The sequence below is a fragment of the Lithobates pipiens genome, unplaced genomic scaffold (genome assembly GCF_037356315.1).
Source record: "Lithobates pipiens isolate NorthernLeopardFrog02 unplaced genomic scaffold, aLitPip1_a1.2 Scaffold_16, whole genome shotgun sequence".
NCBI lineage: Eukaryota > Metazoa > Chordata > Amphibia > Anura > Ranidae > Lithobates > Lithobates pipiens.
This window is the reverse complement of record NW_027507748.1, coordinates 207,547,879-207,565,517: the sequence shown is the minus strand read 5'-3', so window position 1 is coordinate 207,565,517 and position 17,639 is coordinate 207,547,879. Positions and strand designations below refer to the sequence as shown.

At 44.0% G+C, this 17,639-nt stretch overlaps 1 protein-coding gene across 1 annotated transcript in view; it reads right to left on the bottom strand.

The window, feature by feature from the left end:
• Positions 1-9,196: 9,196 nt before the first annotated feature.
• Positions 9,197-17,639, bottom strand: part of F5 (coagulation factor V) — a 140,200-nt gene continuing 131,757 nt past the window's right edge. Inside the window, exon 26 of the mRNA XM_077480938.1 lies at positions 9,197-9,600. Coding sequence (XP_077337064.1) covers positions 9,457-9,600 — 144 coding nt within the window. The 3' untranslated portion in view covers positions 9,197-9,456. The remainder of the gene's footprint in view (positions 9,601-17,639) is intronic.

Genomic DNA, 17,639 nt, shown 5'->3' with positions numbered 1-17,639 from the left:
TTTGCAGCAAGGCTCATTCCTGCACTCCAACTTGAGTATCTGGGAGAGGTTGCAGTGTTGTGCCACCAGCAAGCAGTGCCTAAGGCCCAATTTTTCAGCCCCTGTTTAACAGGGGCATGTAACTACAATTCTTGATATAATATTTCACAGCAGGGCCCATTCTTGTGCCCACCGAGAGTAACTGTGAGGACTTATAGTGTTGTGGCACCAGCACCACCACCACAACCACCAAAGGCCCAATTTTTCTACCACTGTTCAACAATGGCATGTAATTACAATCCTTGATATAATCGTTCACAGCAGGGCTCTCCAGCAAGAGTTACTTTGAGGGCTTACAGTGTTGTGGCAACACCAACACCTTAGGCCCCCATTTCTGCAGAGCATATAGGGCAGGCCCCTACTTTCAAACATCCAACTTACAAACGTCTCCTACTTGCAAACAGAAGGAGACAACAGAAAGTGAGATGAAAAAAGACCGACGGCAAAACAAATTATACAGGGGTGATAACCCTTCCCTATGTTTTCCTAAAAGCTTAAAAATTGATTTTTTGACTGGAGCTACACTATAAAAATGTACCAGTTCAAAATTACAAACAGATTCTACTTAACGCAACAAACCAACACAGTCCCTGCCTTGTTTGCACCGCCTGTATACTCCTGTTCTGAGTGCATAGGGCCTGGGGGCCCCACGCCTTTCCTTTTTTAATATGGGTACGTGGTTCCCCTTAATATCCGTACAAGACCCAAAGGGGCTGGTAATGGACGGGGGGGGGGGGGGGGGGGGTGGGGGTGGTTACCTATGCCATTTTTCTCAATGATTTTCATCCGTATTGCTGGAACCAGATATTACATTAAAACCGCAAGCAGTTTTAAATGATCGTTTTTCCGTTAAATGTAATTTTGTGCAGGGACTGTTCTAAACACGGGAAACACGTGCCACTTCACAGGCATACTATAGACACCCCCCAGGCATGATATTTAAAGGAATAGTTCACTTTTTTTTTCACTTTAATCATCATTAAAATCAGTGCTCCCAAAAAAACTGCTGTTTTTAAACATTTTAGGCATTGACCCATGTCCCCTGGGGCAGGAGCCAGGTCCCCAAACCCTTTTTAGGATAATATCTTGCATGTTAGCCATTAAAATTAGAAACTTTTTATTTTGAATGTTCGAGTCCCATAGACTTCAATGGGGTTCTAAAGTTCGGACAAATTTTCGGTCCGTTCGAAAGTTCTGGTGCGAACCGAACCAGGGGGTGTTAAGCTCATCCCTAATTATAAGCTGCAACATAGAAGGTAAATATGACGTTAATAACAACACAGGTTTAGCTATACAAAAGTGGTATTTACATTGCAGGATGTAATATATATGCCACTGTATTACCCTATTGGGGTCTTACAAAAATAAAATTAAAAGTATGATTAATCATTAATAGTTTTGAGATAGAGAAATAGTACCTTCCTAAATCGGGCAGATCATTATTGTAATCTCATTTATTTGTTCTTATGTTATTATTTTACTATGACTAAGATACAAAATAACAGTCTTTGATAACTTTATCCTAATATAGAAGAAACTTCTACATTCTTTTACCCAAATGGAATTGTGACATTAAAGTATTGTCACGGTCCCTAGCAGACACCCAGGCGTGGTTGCTCCCCAAGTGGCTCTGGGTGGTATTGAACGCATGACGGTCTGTTTTTGCTCCTGTTTCTTTACCTCTGAGTCACACCTCAATTCTATTCAGCCTGCTTTCCAGCCATGCCTAGTTTAGCATGAAGTACTGTGGGCGATACTCTGTATCTGTCACTCCTGGATTAGCTGAGGCAGGCTACCTAATTAGCTGGGTATAAAACCCTGTCTCACTCTGAGGGCTTTGTCAGTTAATATTCTCATGTTTACCAAGTGTTCCTTTCTTCTGTTGCAGTGTTGCAGTGTTCCAAGACTGACCCCGGCTTCAGACCCTGGCTTTGTTTATCGTTATCCTGACTTCTGCAATCCCTGATGGCAGCTTTACCTTGACTATCCCTTGGCTATTCCTGTTAAGCCCCCGTGCACAGATTCACAGCCCAGGTAGCTTATCTATTTGTTACCATAGGCTGTGTATATTTGCAAGGGTGAACATACATCTCTGCGCCATGATTCACAGCCCGGGTAGCTTATCTCTTTGTTACTGTGGGCTGTGTGTATTTGCAAGGGTGAGCATACATCTCTGCACCATGGACTCCAACCTAGGTAAGCCCTTACAAGTATAAGTTAATCCCTATAATATATGAAAACTATCCAGAAAAGAATTAAGTAAAATTATATTGGAGGTTGGAGGAGGGGGAGGGATTAGAGAGGGGCATTTGTGTGAGCCCATAAGTGGAACTGTCCAGACCCATATGTTAAAATCCCTTTGGAATTGCTAATACATATAGTGTGTGACAATTTGTTATATTTTTCCAATTCTTAAAAGCTTGTAATTTCATCTAGATGTCACAAATAAAAGTCTATACTGATAGCTCCTGATGAAATGGACCAGCTCCAAGAAACGCGTTGAGCTTGAATGACTATCATATGCAACTACCACAGGATTTGGGATTGATCGTTTTACAATTGTATTTTACTATAGTCTGTTAATGTATGGATCAATTTGTCTAATTTGAATTGAACCAAATAATAGTTATTTTTTTATAAAATGCTATTCTTCAAAAGTCCCACAATTACACTATAAATATAGTTTTGATAAAGCTTATATAGTGTGGGGCGTAAACCTAGCCCCCTGAGCCACGATTGGCTAAAGGCACCCTGCCTTTGGCTAATCATGGCTCGCAGCAGAGTGTGCTGTGATTGGCCAAAGCCTGCAGGTCAGATGCATGCTTTGGCCAATCATCAGACATCAGTGCACTGCAATCTTGCAGTGCATTATGGGGTGTTCCACAGCACACAAATTTGCCGCAAACACCCCGTAATGTTTGGAATTCAGCGAACAGGCAAACACCAGATGTGCAAGTCAAATTTACGTTCAACTCGAACCACAGGACCATCCCTAATTGGTACCCAAAAGTTCCCTTACGATGGATACATTCCTATTAAAATAACCTTCAGTCCCCCGTTGGCAGAGAAGACAGAGATGTTCGACATGTTGGCTGTTGTGTGCTCACATCCCCCCAGAGCAGGACAGAATTCCTTGCTCATTGGGACCAACACAGACCTAGTAAGGAGGATACTCACTCGTTGGCGTTGAAAGGCTTGGCCATGGAGAAGATTCACCCCATTTGAGACATGCCTTTCAGCATGTAGTCAAAGAACAGAGGGCTCCAGCTTTGACCCCCAGATGGATAGAGAGGGTCAAGGAGAACTTATCCAGATGGGAAGAGATGTTCTCTAAGAATTACTTTAATGTGGGCTGTGCAAAGAGTGCACAGCACTGGATCCAGCTAAGTGAAGACATGTCAAGCAGGTGACTGAATTGAAGTCTGGAGTCATTAGGGAAATCCAGGAGCCCTTATGCATCTCCTATATTGGTGTTACCTAAGGAAAATAGGTCTCTCCATTGATTATCGTTTGCCGAAACAAAGAGAGATCCTGATTCAGTACATCATGCCTTGTATAGAAGATGCTCTACAGTGTTAGTTTGGAGCAAAGTGGTTCAGAGTGTTGGATTTGAAGAGTGGATATCATCAGATACCAATGCACCCTGATGACCAAGAGAAGACAGCTTTCATTAGTCCGTTAGGATTCTTTGCATTCGATCAAATGCCACCGGGATTTTCCGAGCTTGGACACTTTTGCAAAGGTTATCGGAAAAAACACAGTGGGTGATATGAATATGATAGAGGTACTCGTGTACCTGAACGACATCACTGTCTTCAGGAGGACACCTGAAGAGCATGAAGCATGGCTGGAGAAGGTTTTCCAGAGACTTCATGCAGAGGGACTAAAGCTATCATTGGAGAAGTGTCAGTTCTACAAATCTTCAGTCATCTATCTGGGACTCTGGGATGTAGTCTCAGCCGAAGGAGTGGAGACAGACCCTAAGAAGCTGGAGGGTGTTACCTTCCTGTCTGGACCAAGAACCGTCACAGAGTTTGAGATCGTTCCTAGGGTTCTGTTCTTACTAACAAAGATTTGTGGGGAATTTCACACAGATTGCTAAACCCCTCAATTAGCTATTGCAGAATGATGTGGGTGAAGGTTCGGATAGGTAGAACCAAGGGAACCTGATGAAACAAAGGGCTAGGAAATCCCAAGAATCTATCCAGAATCAGTGGAGAGAAGGCTTTCCGATGCCTAAAGAAGAGTCTCACTGAAGCACCAGTGTTGACTTTCGCTGACCCCTCTAAACCTTACGAACATAATGTCGATGTCAGCCAAGATGGTCTGGGGGAGTCTTGCAACAGGAATCAGGACAGAAGCTATGCCCTATAGCCTATGTGAGCCAGAGTCTCACTCCCTCTGAAAATAATCATCCTGTTCACAAGTTGGAGTTCCTGGTCTTGAAGTGGGCCGGAGTTGACAAGCTAAAGGAACTACTTGCAAGGAGCTATGTTCATGGTCAAAACAGACAATAATTTTTTGAATTACCTAATGTCAACTGCCAAGCTGGACTCCACTGGGCATCAGTGGTTGGCTGCTCTGTCCATGTTCACCTTAAAGTACTGGCCAGGAGTGGGAAACTGAGATGTGGGTGCTCTATCCCAAAGACCCTATGCCCCAGATGTCCATTTCAGAGAGCTGGGCTCATTTGACCCCCACGCGGTGTGCTATGGGGTGGAGCATCATTACAAGGGGGTCGCTGGAGCTGAAACTATTGGAGTTGCCCCACCCAGGGTACCCAAGTGCTATTGGGACCTGACTCAAGTGCACAGTGGGGAGCTGCCCCAGCTGACAAGAGGATTTGAGAAGGGATCAGAATGAGGATTCGCTATGCAACCTTACTTGAAAGGCATTAGTCGCTCGAGACCCGCAGGTGCTGCTAGACAGTTCTGTCAGACTTCAAAATAGTTTACAGAGAATGGGATGGAATGTAGCTGGAAGATGGTGTCATTTATCTAAAAGGCCCATCTAGAGGCCTAGAAGATGTTTGACAGTTGTTCCTTCCTGAGAAGCGCCAACAGTTACTGTTAATGGCTCTTCACGATGATCATGGACACTTAGGGTAGACAGATCCTTTAAACTAGTCCAAAATTGTTTCTACTGGCCATCCATGAGGGCCGAAATTGAAAGTTATTGTCGCATTTGTATCCGATGCATTCAACAAAAGACCCTACCTGGCAGGACTGCCCCAATTGGCTATCTACAGAGCCAGGGGCCGATAGAACTAGTGTGCATTGATTTTTTTTTGTGTCTGGAGCCCGATTCAGGTGGATGAAGCAATGTTCTCATCGTGACTTACCATTTCACTCGCTATGCCCAAGCTTTCCAGACCAAAGATCAGCAAGCGTTCACTGTTGCCAAGGCTCAGATGTGATAGAAGGCTCTCAAATATGCATGCTTCAGCCTTTGCTGTGTTTCATCTCATAGTGATCAGCTGTGAGAGGAAACAGAATGTTTCCTACAGTGATAAGCACTGTAGGAAACATTCAATGTGTAAAAAAGTGTTTACAATCTTGGAGCAGTAGTGTCACTATGGTGAACATGCCTGAATTCATCCCCAATTACCACCATGTCAGTCCCAGTTTTGCCAGACAGTGTAAGCCAGCAACAGTGCTCCTGATCACTGCCACACCAGTCCCAGTGTCACCAGACCAGTGTAAGCCATCAAGTGTTACTGATCACTCCCACACCAGTGACAATGTCACCAGACCAACATAGCCAGCAACAATGTTCCTGATTGCTAGCCATGCCAGTGTCACCAGAGCCAATAAAGCAATAAACAGTGTCCCTGATCCCTGCCACATCAGAACAGTGTCACCAGAGCCAGTGCAGCCAGCAACAATGTTCTTGATCACTGCCACACCAGTGCCTCTGCCTGCTGCCTGTACCAACCCTGGTCTGTCTATTGACCACGTTTCTGCCTGCTGCCTGGACCAATCATTTGCCTGATTATTGACCATGTCTCTGCCTGTTGCTTGAACTGGCTCATCTTCACATCTCCACTATGTTCATGTGAGATACCAATCCCAGCCATCCCCTGTGAACAGCTGCATTTTTGGAGCCACAGTTCACCTTTTGTTCAGCGTCCTGTACTTCCTGCCCATTGAACGTGGTTTTCCTGGGGGCAGCCATGTACCAATAGGCTAGGCTTGCATGGCTTTTAAAAATGGGGACTGCTATAGGTGACACTACACCAAGCTAAATTCCCTGACCACTAATGCCCAGGCGAGTATTACTGTTTTTGATAAGGTGTTGGTTGATTATTGTGGTACATAAGATATGAAGTCTGGTAGGTAATCAGTCCGAACGTTGAAAAATTCTCACACATGTGGTATCCTCCGACTCAGGAGTAGCAGAATGTGTTTTTGGGGTTTCATTTTAAATATACTCATGCTGTGTGGAACAAATCTTATCAATTTTGAGTAAAAAAAAAATTAACTTTAGTTTTCTTTCCTCATAAGACTCACCATGTCTCCTAAAAATAATTTGGGGTGTTTTACTCTCCAAAATGTGGTCATTTTGTGGGTGTTTCTACAGAACTTGCACTCCAGGGCCTCCAAACATGTGATAGGTAGTCAGGAAATTACAACATTGTAAATGCACAATTTATGAACCTTGAAAGTTTTTAAAAATGCTCCATGGATTTTGGGCCCCACCATGTAGCTAGACTGAAAAAAAGTGTGATGTCCTCAAAATCAAGTGGAATAGCAGAATGTATTTTGGAGTGTAATTGTAAGTATGCCCAGGTGTTTCTCCTGCTCTGGCATTTCAGGGTCTCAAGAACTGCGATAGGTAGTTGGGAAATCATGTCCCTTGAAAGCTTCTTGGCTTTTTGGCTCCTCTATGCATCTCAGCAGAGAAAAAGATCTCATGTGGGGTATCTCAATACTTTGGAGAAGTTGAAGAATGTGTTCTGGGGTGTAATTATAAGTATGTCCATGCTGTGCGTAAAAAAAATAAAAATTCCAAAAGAGGTCATTTTGAGGGTATTTGTATTGTCCTGCCATTTATGGCCTCAAGAAATGAGATATACTCAACAGTAGACTTTACGGGTAATTTTTTAACAAAAATGCTGCAGAATACCTTTTGGTCTACATTTATTAAAGAGGTTGTTAAGGTAAATGTTTTTTCACCTTAATGCATTCTATGCATTAAGGTGAAAAAACATCTGACACTGCCTGCGCCCCCAGCCCCCCCATTTTACTTACCTCACCCCTCGAAAATCCCGCGCTCGCCCCCGCTGTCCTTTTCACCGTTCAGCCTGACCGCTGATTGACTGGAGTGGATGGATGGAAAGCAGCGCAGCCATTGGCCTGCGCTGCTGTCAATCACATCCACTGACGCAAAGCGCCGGGGGCGGGGCCGTGTGATACAGCGAGCAGCTATAGCCGCCGGCTGTATCATGGGAGCATGCCCGCAGGTGCTTCTCACCATGCGAGGGAGCTCGCATGAACGTGAGAAATACCTGCGGGAGGAAGCCGAGACAGCCGCCGAGGGACCCCAGAAGAGCAGGTTTGGGGCCACTCTGTGCAAAATGAGTGCACATGTTTGTTATTTAAAAAAAAAAAAATTCACTTTACAATCCCTTACCATAATTTTCCTTTCCTGATGGACTGCATGGCAGCATATCTTTAGGTAATCTCGCCCTCAATTCTACCCCGTAGGACCTCACTCCCATAAATTTTCAGGCTGAGCCAGAGGCCGCGTTCCAGAACTAGCCTACTCATGACTCTTGGAGGGAACTACTGTTGCCATGGAGTCCATCAGGAAAGAAAAATTACAGTAAGTCTTTGATAGTAAGATTTATGTTTTCCTGACAGACTTCCATGGCAGCATACGTTTGGAAACTAACCAGCCCAAAAAACAAGGGTGGGAAGTCAGAAAAGTAGGGTTTCAATCATTGCCAACAGAAACCCTATGGATAGATATTAACAGCATAAGGAAGTTAGCTACACCCCACAATTAGCCAGAATAGCTTTAATGGAAGACATGTCATCCTCCCTCCTGGATGAGTGTGTGGTGATTGCTTCTGTAGGAACCAAGCCCTAAGCTTTATAAGCCTAATGGCTATCTGGAATGACAAATACAGCGCGGACACCACAGGATGGTCCCAATAACAACACGTTATTGCGTAAGACCCCGGTCACCAAAAGGTAGAAAACTTCATACGAATTGTCTTTTTGAGTGAGGAGGACAAAAAAGGAACACAGCCTCTGGCATAGCCTGAATTTATAGGAGTGGGTTCCTATGGGGTAGGAGTGGGTTCCTATGGGGTAGGAGTGAGGGCGGGGCTACACAAACATATGCTGCCATGGAAGTCTGTCAGGAAAGATTATTTGCAACATTGTATGGTAGAAACTTTTTTTTATATGTATAGAAAAGAATAAAAAAAAAGCATAGGTGATTAAGGATCACCAAAAGAAAGCCCTATCTGTCAAAAAAAAATATATAAAATTAGTTTGGATACAGTGTTTGCCCAACTACTTTGTGAAAATATCACATTGCTGAAAACTGAAAAATGGCCTGGACAAGAAGAGGATTTCCCATGCGAGTCTTCAAGTGGTTAAAGGAGTTGTGCATTTTAATGATTTACTTTAAGCACTATTAAAACAGCTATTCTCTGCCAAACTGTATGGTACATTGCCTCCAAGGCAGCACTCAGCTCCCCAAGCCCTTTCACAACCCTTTGCTTTTTGGTCTCAGAAATGAGCAGAACTGATTTTAATGAATCAGCTCCCATTGACTTCAGTGGGGTTCGCACTAATGTTCAGAACTTCAGCGCAGTTCGGCAAAGCTCCCATGGACTGAACCCAGGTAATTTTGGCTCATGCAAAGCAGTAATAGATAAGCTGAAATTTTTATCCATATCACAGAAAATACTAAACCCAGCTGCCTTCAATGGTGGCCACATGTATGAAGGTGTAGAAACCTGGTCACATGATCTCTGATGAAGGAGGGAATTAGTCAATTTAAACTCTGATCCTCCCCATTAGCAGAGATCACATGACCAAATGCTTAGGCCTTATTGCCCACACTGAAGGGAGTTTTGGATAAGAATTTGTAAGGGAAAGGTATCACTCTGCTTACTCTTTTTCCTTTTCCATCTCAGCAAGGGTATTGATATAGCTTTATTTAAAATTTTGAGTACAAGTTCATTTTAATTATATTTTCAGTAACAGAAATAAACAGTTTTATAAAAACATCCAAGATATCACAAAAACAATTTTCATAAATAAAAAACGTTAAAAAAAAAATGTCAAAAGGTAACATTTGTTTGAATATACAGACCACAAATTAACAAGGCAAATGTGTAATCTGGATAGTTACAGTAACACAAAACACTTTCCATATATTCGAAACACTTCAATGACGGCTTTAAATATTACAACCATAGAGTTCCACTCTCATGACAATGCTTTGATTCCAACTTTTTGGAATTATCCTCAGGAAACGTGAAAATATTGGAGGGTTGAAATTATTCTTAGCATATCCTGCACTGTTGCTGTTTCCTCGGAATATCTAAAATAAAAAGTAAAATGCCCTTTTTTAGTCAAATACACGTTTAATTTTATCTACAAAATCAATGATAACAAAATCTAGAAAATCACAAATATAAAATGTTATTTAACTTTTTTGCTGCCAGGCCCTGCACCCCAGTTTTAAACTCAGCTGACCGGACCATTTTTGCAATTTTTCCTTTGCTTTTTTTATTTTTCACTTTTTTAGCTTTTACAGTTTGTAAAAGACACCCCACCATAGATTTTCTGAAAGCACAGGACCAATAGAATAAAAAACGGTGCTAATGATTTTTAAGGCCCCATGATATTTGAGCAAATGTTTATCAAACAATATTTTTGCTAAAAATACATTAAAATCATTATTAGCAGAAAAAATTGCAAAACTTCTACAAAATTGCAACTAAATATAAAAGCTTAACCTGTATTGAGTTAATAAATAACAAATATTTGAAACTTTTAAGTTGCGCCTTTTTTGCAAAATGGTGAAAATCAAACAGACGCAAAAGTGTAAATTGATTAAAAAAGGTTGCAGGTGTGGCTCTGTTCTAATTAAAAGGTACTTAGGTGTTTGGTTTGAACCTATTATAATGATAGTTCTGTGTTGCACCCTCTGCAGGTTGCAATCTTATAAACTTTAAAAAGCTAAAAATTAGAAAATTATGGGAATTAACCACCTCCCGCCCGCCCTATAGCCGAATGACGGCTTTAGAGCAGGCGGGTTCCTTCGCCTGGCCGTCCCTGGACGACCTTGTGTTTACTTCCGCAATGCGTGCCGCCGGGGGCGCGCATCGCGGAAGTATTGTATTTGCCGTGTCTCCCGGAGACAGGCAAATACAGATCGCCGTGAACGGCCAATCAAAGCGGCCGTTCACAGCGCGATCGCAGCTGCCAATGGGAGATGATCTCATATGTAAACATATGAGATCATCTCCCATTGCCGTGTCTCTCCCTCCTCACACAGAGACAGCGTGTGAGGAGGGAGAGCGATCTGTGTGTCAGCCCCAGTGCCATGTGTCAGCCCCAGTGCCATGTGTCAGCCCCAGTGCCATCTGTCAGCCCCAGTGCCAGTGCCATCTGTCAGCCCAGTGCCATCTGTCAGCCCCAGTGCCATCTGTCAGCCCCAGTGCCAGTGCCATCTGTCAGCCCAGTGCCATCTGTCAGCCCAGTGCCATCTGCCAGTAGTGCCAGTGCCGCCAGTGCCACCTGCCAGCGCCAGTGCCTGCCGTCAGCCCCAGTGCTGTCAGCCCCAGTGCCGCCAGCGCCAGTGCCGCCAGCGCCAGTGCCATCTGTCAGCCCCAGTGCCATCCGTCAGCCCCAGTGCCATCAGTGCCGTCAGCCCCAGTGCCACCTGCCAGTGCCAGTGCCACCTGCCAGCGCCAGTGCCACCTGCCAGCGCCAGTGCCATCCGTCAGCCCCAGTTCCGTCAGTGCCGCCAGTGCCAGTGCCACCTGCCAGCGCCAGTGCCACCTGCCAGCGCCAGTGCCATCCGTCAGCCCCAGTGCTGCCAGTGCCAGTGCCGCCAGTGCCACCTACCAGTGCCACCTGCCACCACCAGTGCCGCCAGTGCCACCTGCCAGCGCCAGTGCCATCCGTCAGCTCCAGTGCCGTCAGCCCCAGTGCCGCCAGTGCCACGTGTCAGTGCCACCTGCCAGTGCCACCTGCCAATGCCAGTGCCACCTGCCAGCACCAGTGCCACCTGCCAGCGCCAGTGCCATCCGTCAGCGCCAGTGCCATCCGTCAGCCCCAGTGCCGTCAGCCCCAGTGCCACCTGCCAGCACCACCTGCCAGCGCCACCTGCCAGCGCCACCTGCCAGCGCCAGTGCCATCTGCCAGCCGCAGTGCCATCTGCCAGCCCCACTTTGCCAGAGCAATTAGCCAGAGAAAATAGCCAGCACCATCTGCCAGTGCCATCTGCCAGTGCCAGCCCCAGTGCCAGCCCCAGTGCCATCTGTCAGCGACATCTGCCAGCCCCATCTGCCAGCCCCATCTGCCAGCCCCATCTGCCTCCAGTGCCATCTGCCTCCAGTGCCATCTGTCAGTGCCACGTGTCGTCAGTGCCACGTGTTGTCAGTGCCACGTGTTGTCACTTTGTGGGCATTTCCATTGTCCTGGTGCTCCAGGGCCTTCAAAACTGTAATAGGTGGTTGAGAAATAAGATGTGTAATTTATGCTCCTAGAACGCCTGATGGTGCTATTTCAATATTGGGCCTCTGTATGTGGTCAAGCTGTGTAAAAGTCTCACTCATTTGGTATCGTTATACTCAGGAGGAGTAGTAGAACGTATTTTGGGGTGTCATTTTTGCTATGTACATGCTATGTGTTGGAAATATCTTATAAATGGACAACTTTGCGTAAAAAAATGCGTTTTCATTTTTTTTCCACATTTTCCCAAAACTTCTGGAAAAAAAATGAACCATTCAAACGACTCATTATGCCTCATAGATTATACGTTGGGGTGTTAGCTTTCCAAAATGGGGTCACTTTGTGGGCATTTCCATTGTCCTGGTGCTCCAGGGCCTTCAAAAATGTAATAGGTGGTTGAGAAATGAAATGTGTAATTTATGCTCCTAGAACGCCTGATGGTGCTATTTCAATATTGGGCCTCTGTATGTGGCCAGGCTGTGTAAAAGTCTCACACATTTGGTATCGTAATACTCAGGAGTAGCAGAACGTATTTTGGGGTGTCATTTGTGGTATACACATGCCATGTGAGAGAAATAACCTATTACATAGAAAATTTTGTGAGAAAAAATAAAATAAAAAATCTTCATTTTGCAAAGAATTGTGGGAAAAAGATGACAACATCAAAAACCTCACCATGCATCTTAGTAAATACCTTGGAATGTCTACTTTCAAAAAAGGGGTCATTTGGGGGGTATTTGTACTTTCCTGACTTGTTCGAGTCGCAAGAAATGAGATAGGCCACCAGTACATCAGGTGTGATCAATTTTGTGCGATTCGCACCACAGCTTGTAGACTCTCTCTCTTTCACAAAGACCAAATAATATCCACTAATTTGGGTTATTTTTACCAAAGATATGTAGCAGTATAAATTGTGGCCAAAATTTATGAAAAAAAAATTATAATTTGCAAAATTTTATCACAGAAACAAAGAAATATGCGTATTTTTTTCAAAATTTTCGGTCTTTTTTCATTTATAGCGCAAAAAATAAAAACCCCAGAGGTGATCAAATACCACCAAAAGAAAGCTCTATTTGTGGGAAAAAAAGGACACAAAATTCATTTGGGTACAGTGTTGCATGACTGAGTAATTGTCATTCAAAGTGTGAGAGCACCAAAAGCTGAAAATTGGTCTGGTCAGGAAGGGTGTTTAAGTGCCCAGTAAGCAAGTGGTTAAATATGCACTGTCTTGGTGTGCCAATAATATACATATACATATATATATATATATATATATATATATATATATATATATATACCCTCGACAAGGTGCAATGGGTGAGGTGAGGCTATTTGGTGAGTGCATTCATAATAAGAGCATGGATCTACACCTTACACCATCTACACTAAGGTTTATTTCACTTTCCTTTTTTTGCATTCTACCAAATACATGTTGTTCAAGAGTAAACACAAGAGTAAAATCATTATAATAGGTTCAAACCAAACACCTAATTACCTTTTAATTAGAGCAGAGCCACACCTGCAATCTTTTTGAATCAATCTAAACATACTTCACTAAGGTGAAAGTATATCTGCAGGGGCAGCAGTTCTTTTTTTCAAGGTTTTCTGCATTCATTTCCTGTACGTGGATTTATTTATAACTTTTTGCAAAAGTGTAAATATAGAAACCACCAAAACCATATATGGTACTGCTGATTTTTATTTGCACGAATATTTATCAAAACAATATTTTCATTAAAAATACACTAAAACAATTATTAGCAGATAAAAACACAGCTAATTTTACAAAATTTCTGCTAAATTTCTACTAAATATAAAAGCTTAATCTGTCATTTTTTTTCTCAAAAAATCTAGAGGTTTTAATTTTTCACTGACAGCTTTCAGAGTTTGTAAAAGACAGACCAAACCATATATTTTCTGAAAGCACATGGCCAACTTGCAAGACTCCCCTCAGCCAGTGGCATATCATCCATGGGTGCAATGTGTGAAGTGCACACCAACACTGAAGGGGTGGGGCCCACTGTGCTCGGTCACACAGTTCAAACATGGAGGGGAATTTTAATTCCAAATATGACCGTGCACTGTGCCCCTTGTGTCTAGGCGCTGCAGCCACGCCTGCAACTTCCCACTATGTCCTGCTGCTTGTATCCTGATTCCCGATGCCTGTGTCCTGTTGATTGTATCCTGCTGTCTGTTGCTGTTCAGGATTTGCCACTAGCTGTTAACTCTGGGGGGTGGTTCAGCATCACTGACAAATGGGGCACTGATGTAATCTTGAGTCCAGGAAGAAGGAAACTTCACATCCTGCAGAGATGTGTCTGAGGTCTGTTAGCTGTTAACTAAGTGGAGGGGCTTGGTGACTGTGCTGGGGACCCTGACCTGGGGGATGGTGATTGTGCTGAAGGACCCTAAACTGGGGAGGATAGCGAATGTACTGGGGGACCCAAAACTGGGGGGATGGTGATTGTGCTAGGGGACCCTAAACTGGGGGGATGGTGATTGTGCTAGGGGACCCTAAACTGGGGGGAATGGTGATTGTGCTAGGGGACCCTAAACTGGGGAGATGGTGATTGTGCTGGGGGACTCTAAACTGGGGGGATGGTGATTGTGATGGGGGACCCTAAACTGGGGGGATGGTGATTGTGCTGCGGAACTCTGAACGGGGGGCATGGTGATTGTGCTAGGGGACCCTAAAGTGGGGGGATGGGGATTGTGCTAGAGGACCCTAAACTGGAGGGATGGTGATTGTGCTAGGGGACCCTAAACTGGGGGATGGTGATTGTGCTGGGGGACTCTAAACTGGGGGGATGGTGATTGTGCTGGGGGACCCTAAACTGGGGGAAGGGTGATTGTGATGGGGGACCCTAAACCTGGGGGGACAGTGATTGTGCTGGAGACCCTAAACTGGGGAAGTGGCAATTGTGCTGAAGGCCCCTAAACTGTCAGGGATGGTGATTGTGCTGGGGAATTCTAATCTGGGGGTAATTGTGTTGGGGACACTGGCTTGGGGGGATAATTGTGCTGGGGAATACTAACCTGGGGGTAATTGTGTTGGGGACACTGGCTTGGGGGGATAATTGTGCTCCGGTACACTGACCTGGGGGGTGCTTGTGCTGGGAGACACTGACCTAAGTGGTAATTGTCCTGGGGGACACTGATCTGGGAGGTAGGTAATTGTGCTGGGGCACACTGACCTGGAGGGTGATTGTGCTGGGGGAAACTGATATGGGGGTTGGTAATTGTGCTGGGGACACTGACCTGGGTCGTGATTGTGCTGGGGGACACTGACCTTGGGATGATTGACTTGGGGGACAGGCTTCTATATTGTACGTTACGCACTCCTGCACGTTATGCACTATATACATTATACACTACATTGTACATTATATACTCCTGTACTATATACACTTGATTGTACATTACACACTCCTGCACTATATACACTATTAAAAGTTGTGGTGTAGCGCTAAAACAATAATATAATAGAAACAAAGTTCATATGAATTATTCATGTGGTTCAACCTCCAAAGGAAGAAAAAAAGTCCATCCATGTCAATCCAGAGAGGTAGAGGAAAAAAAAGGAACCATCACCAGCACCCAACAACACTGACTCTTACCATCAGTGCAATTTGGTAATGCACTTATAGCATGTTCCTAAACTCAGCAATCCAATCCCGAGCATATCCTCAGATGGTATATATATATATATATATATATATATATATATATATATATATATATATATATAGATATTGACTACACCACATTCCACCAAATATATTCTCAATGATAATTCAATGACCACAACTCTGTGTTGCTTATATAAATACTACAAGTCAATGGAATAGACAAAACGTCAGGTGTCCAAATCTGCTGAACTGCGTTTACATCGTTCACTGGGTGCATAAGACTCTAAGTTTATTAGGAGTCAGTCCCACTGGTTTAAGATGCAGGCTAAATTAGTTGCCGTTAGGTGGATGAAAGCAGATCGGGTAGTCACCTCAGAGAGATGCGTCAAAGCTCGCAGGGATTACCCCTTAAAAAAGGAGAAGTGGATATCTGTGATTTAGTTGGAATATTGTATTCACAGAACTCCCTGGCGTTTCCTGGCTGTGCAGCAAAGATCTGCTGACACTGCCAGGTATAACCACACTACATTGTACATTACACACTCCTGCACTATATACACTATTTTGTACAGTGCACACTGCTTCACTATATGCACTATATTGTACATTATGCACTACTGCATTGTAAGCACTATGTTATACATTACATACTCCTGTACTATATACAGGGGCACTGATAGAAATCATGGGGCCCAGTACAGCCTACCTGACGCAGCCCCCTTCATCCCCACCCCTGGTCCCTCACCTATACAGAGCGGCTAGGGTATACATAAAGGCTAAATTGTGGGTGTGGCTAATTTAAAAATATTCGCCACACGGAGCTGGAAAATGGATGTGTTTTAAATTACGCTTAATTATTGGGCATGGCTTAAAGGGGTGTGGTTAGAGTCTAAGATGACTGTGTGTAGGATGCAGATGATACTGGGCTGTGTTCAAAACTGCAATGTCCAATTTCTCACAGTCAAGTTCTACATGAAAAAGAAGAAGATGCCATTTATGTCAGCTAAGCCCAGTTTAAGAAAAAGTTTTTTATAAACTTTTAATGAGAAGTAATATGTCTAAGGGCCCGTTCACACCATGCCTGCATCTGAATTGCGAAGCAATGTGCGGTGGATTCCTGTACAATTCAACCTGCATGCAAAACGCACTGCTTTTGCGATCTGCAGCAGGGGTCAATAAAAAGGTAATGACACCTCAAACGCAGGTCGCAGACGTAGTGTGTTTGCTCTGCATCATCAAAAAGTAATGCATACACTCCTTTGGTGCATTGCAATTTTAGTCCATTCAAAATGAATGAGCTTAAAATTGCACTGCATAGACCCACATGTGAATTGCACAGGAACACACAGTGCGTTCCTGTGCAATTCAGGTCCAGGCATGGTGTGATCCAGTGATCTAAAAATTTTGATAGAAGTGATAAAAAGTGGGGTTTGCTGACATCGATGGCATCTCCTTTTTCATGTAGCACTTCTGTGAGAAATTGGGCAGTGCAGTTTAAAACCCAATTTTTCACAGTCAGGACAGTTGTGCTACATGAAAAAGAAGACATTAGACTTTACATTGCAGTTAATGTGACTGGGCTAACCCGCAGTCCCCCGAGAATCCAGATCCACTGCCACCATAATGCAGCTCATGTGTGCAGAGCGCACACCTGAAGAACCTGGAAGCGATCCTCCTCGAAGCCGGCCACACCCCCTCCCGCTCACTCAAACTACAGTATCTCACAGTCAGGATTCGCCTCTCTGCCTCTGAGATGTTAAGCCCGGAGTGATTACTCATTGAGAGCAGCCGTACAGCTGCTGAGGAAGGAGCGGAGGAGGAGGGAGCTGGAGAAAAACTTTTTTTTTCTTCTGCAATCTGTTTTGATTGCTTGGCCTCCCCCCGGCCAGGCCCGGTACAACAAGACCAGTTGTACTGGCTTATCAGCGGCCCTGACTATATACACTATATTGTGTACTACACACTCATGTGCTGTATACACTATATTGTACATTACATACTTCTGGCCAAAGTGTTTATTGTCTCCATAGTTGCTGGTAGTTGAGCAGACCCTGTCTATTTTAAGGAAGTTCTTCTTTAACCACTTCCATACCAGTGCTTTCACAAATTTGAATGACAATTGCGCAGTCATGCAACACTGTACCCAAACAAATGTTTTATCATTTTCTTCCCACAAATAGAGCTTTCTTTTGGTGGTATTTGATCCCCTCTGTGGTTTTAAATGTTTGGGCTATAAAGGAAAAAAGGCAGACAATTAAAAAAAATAACT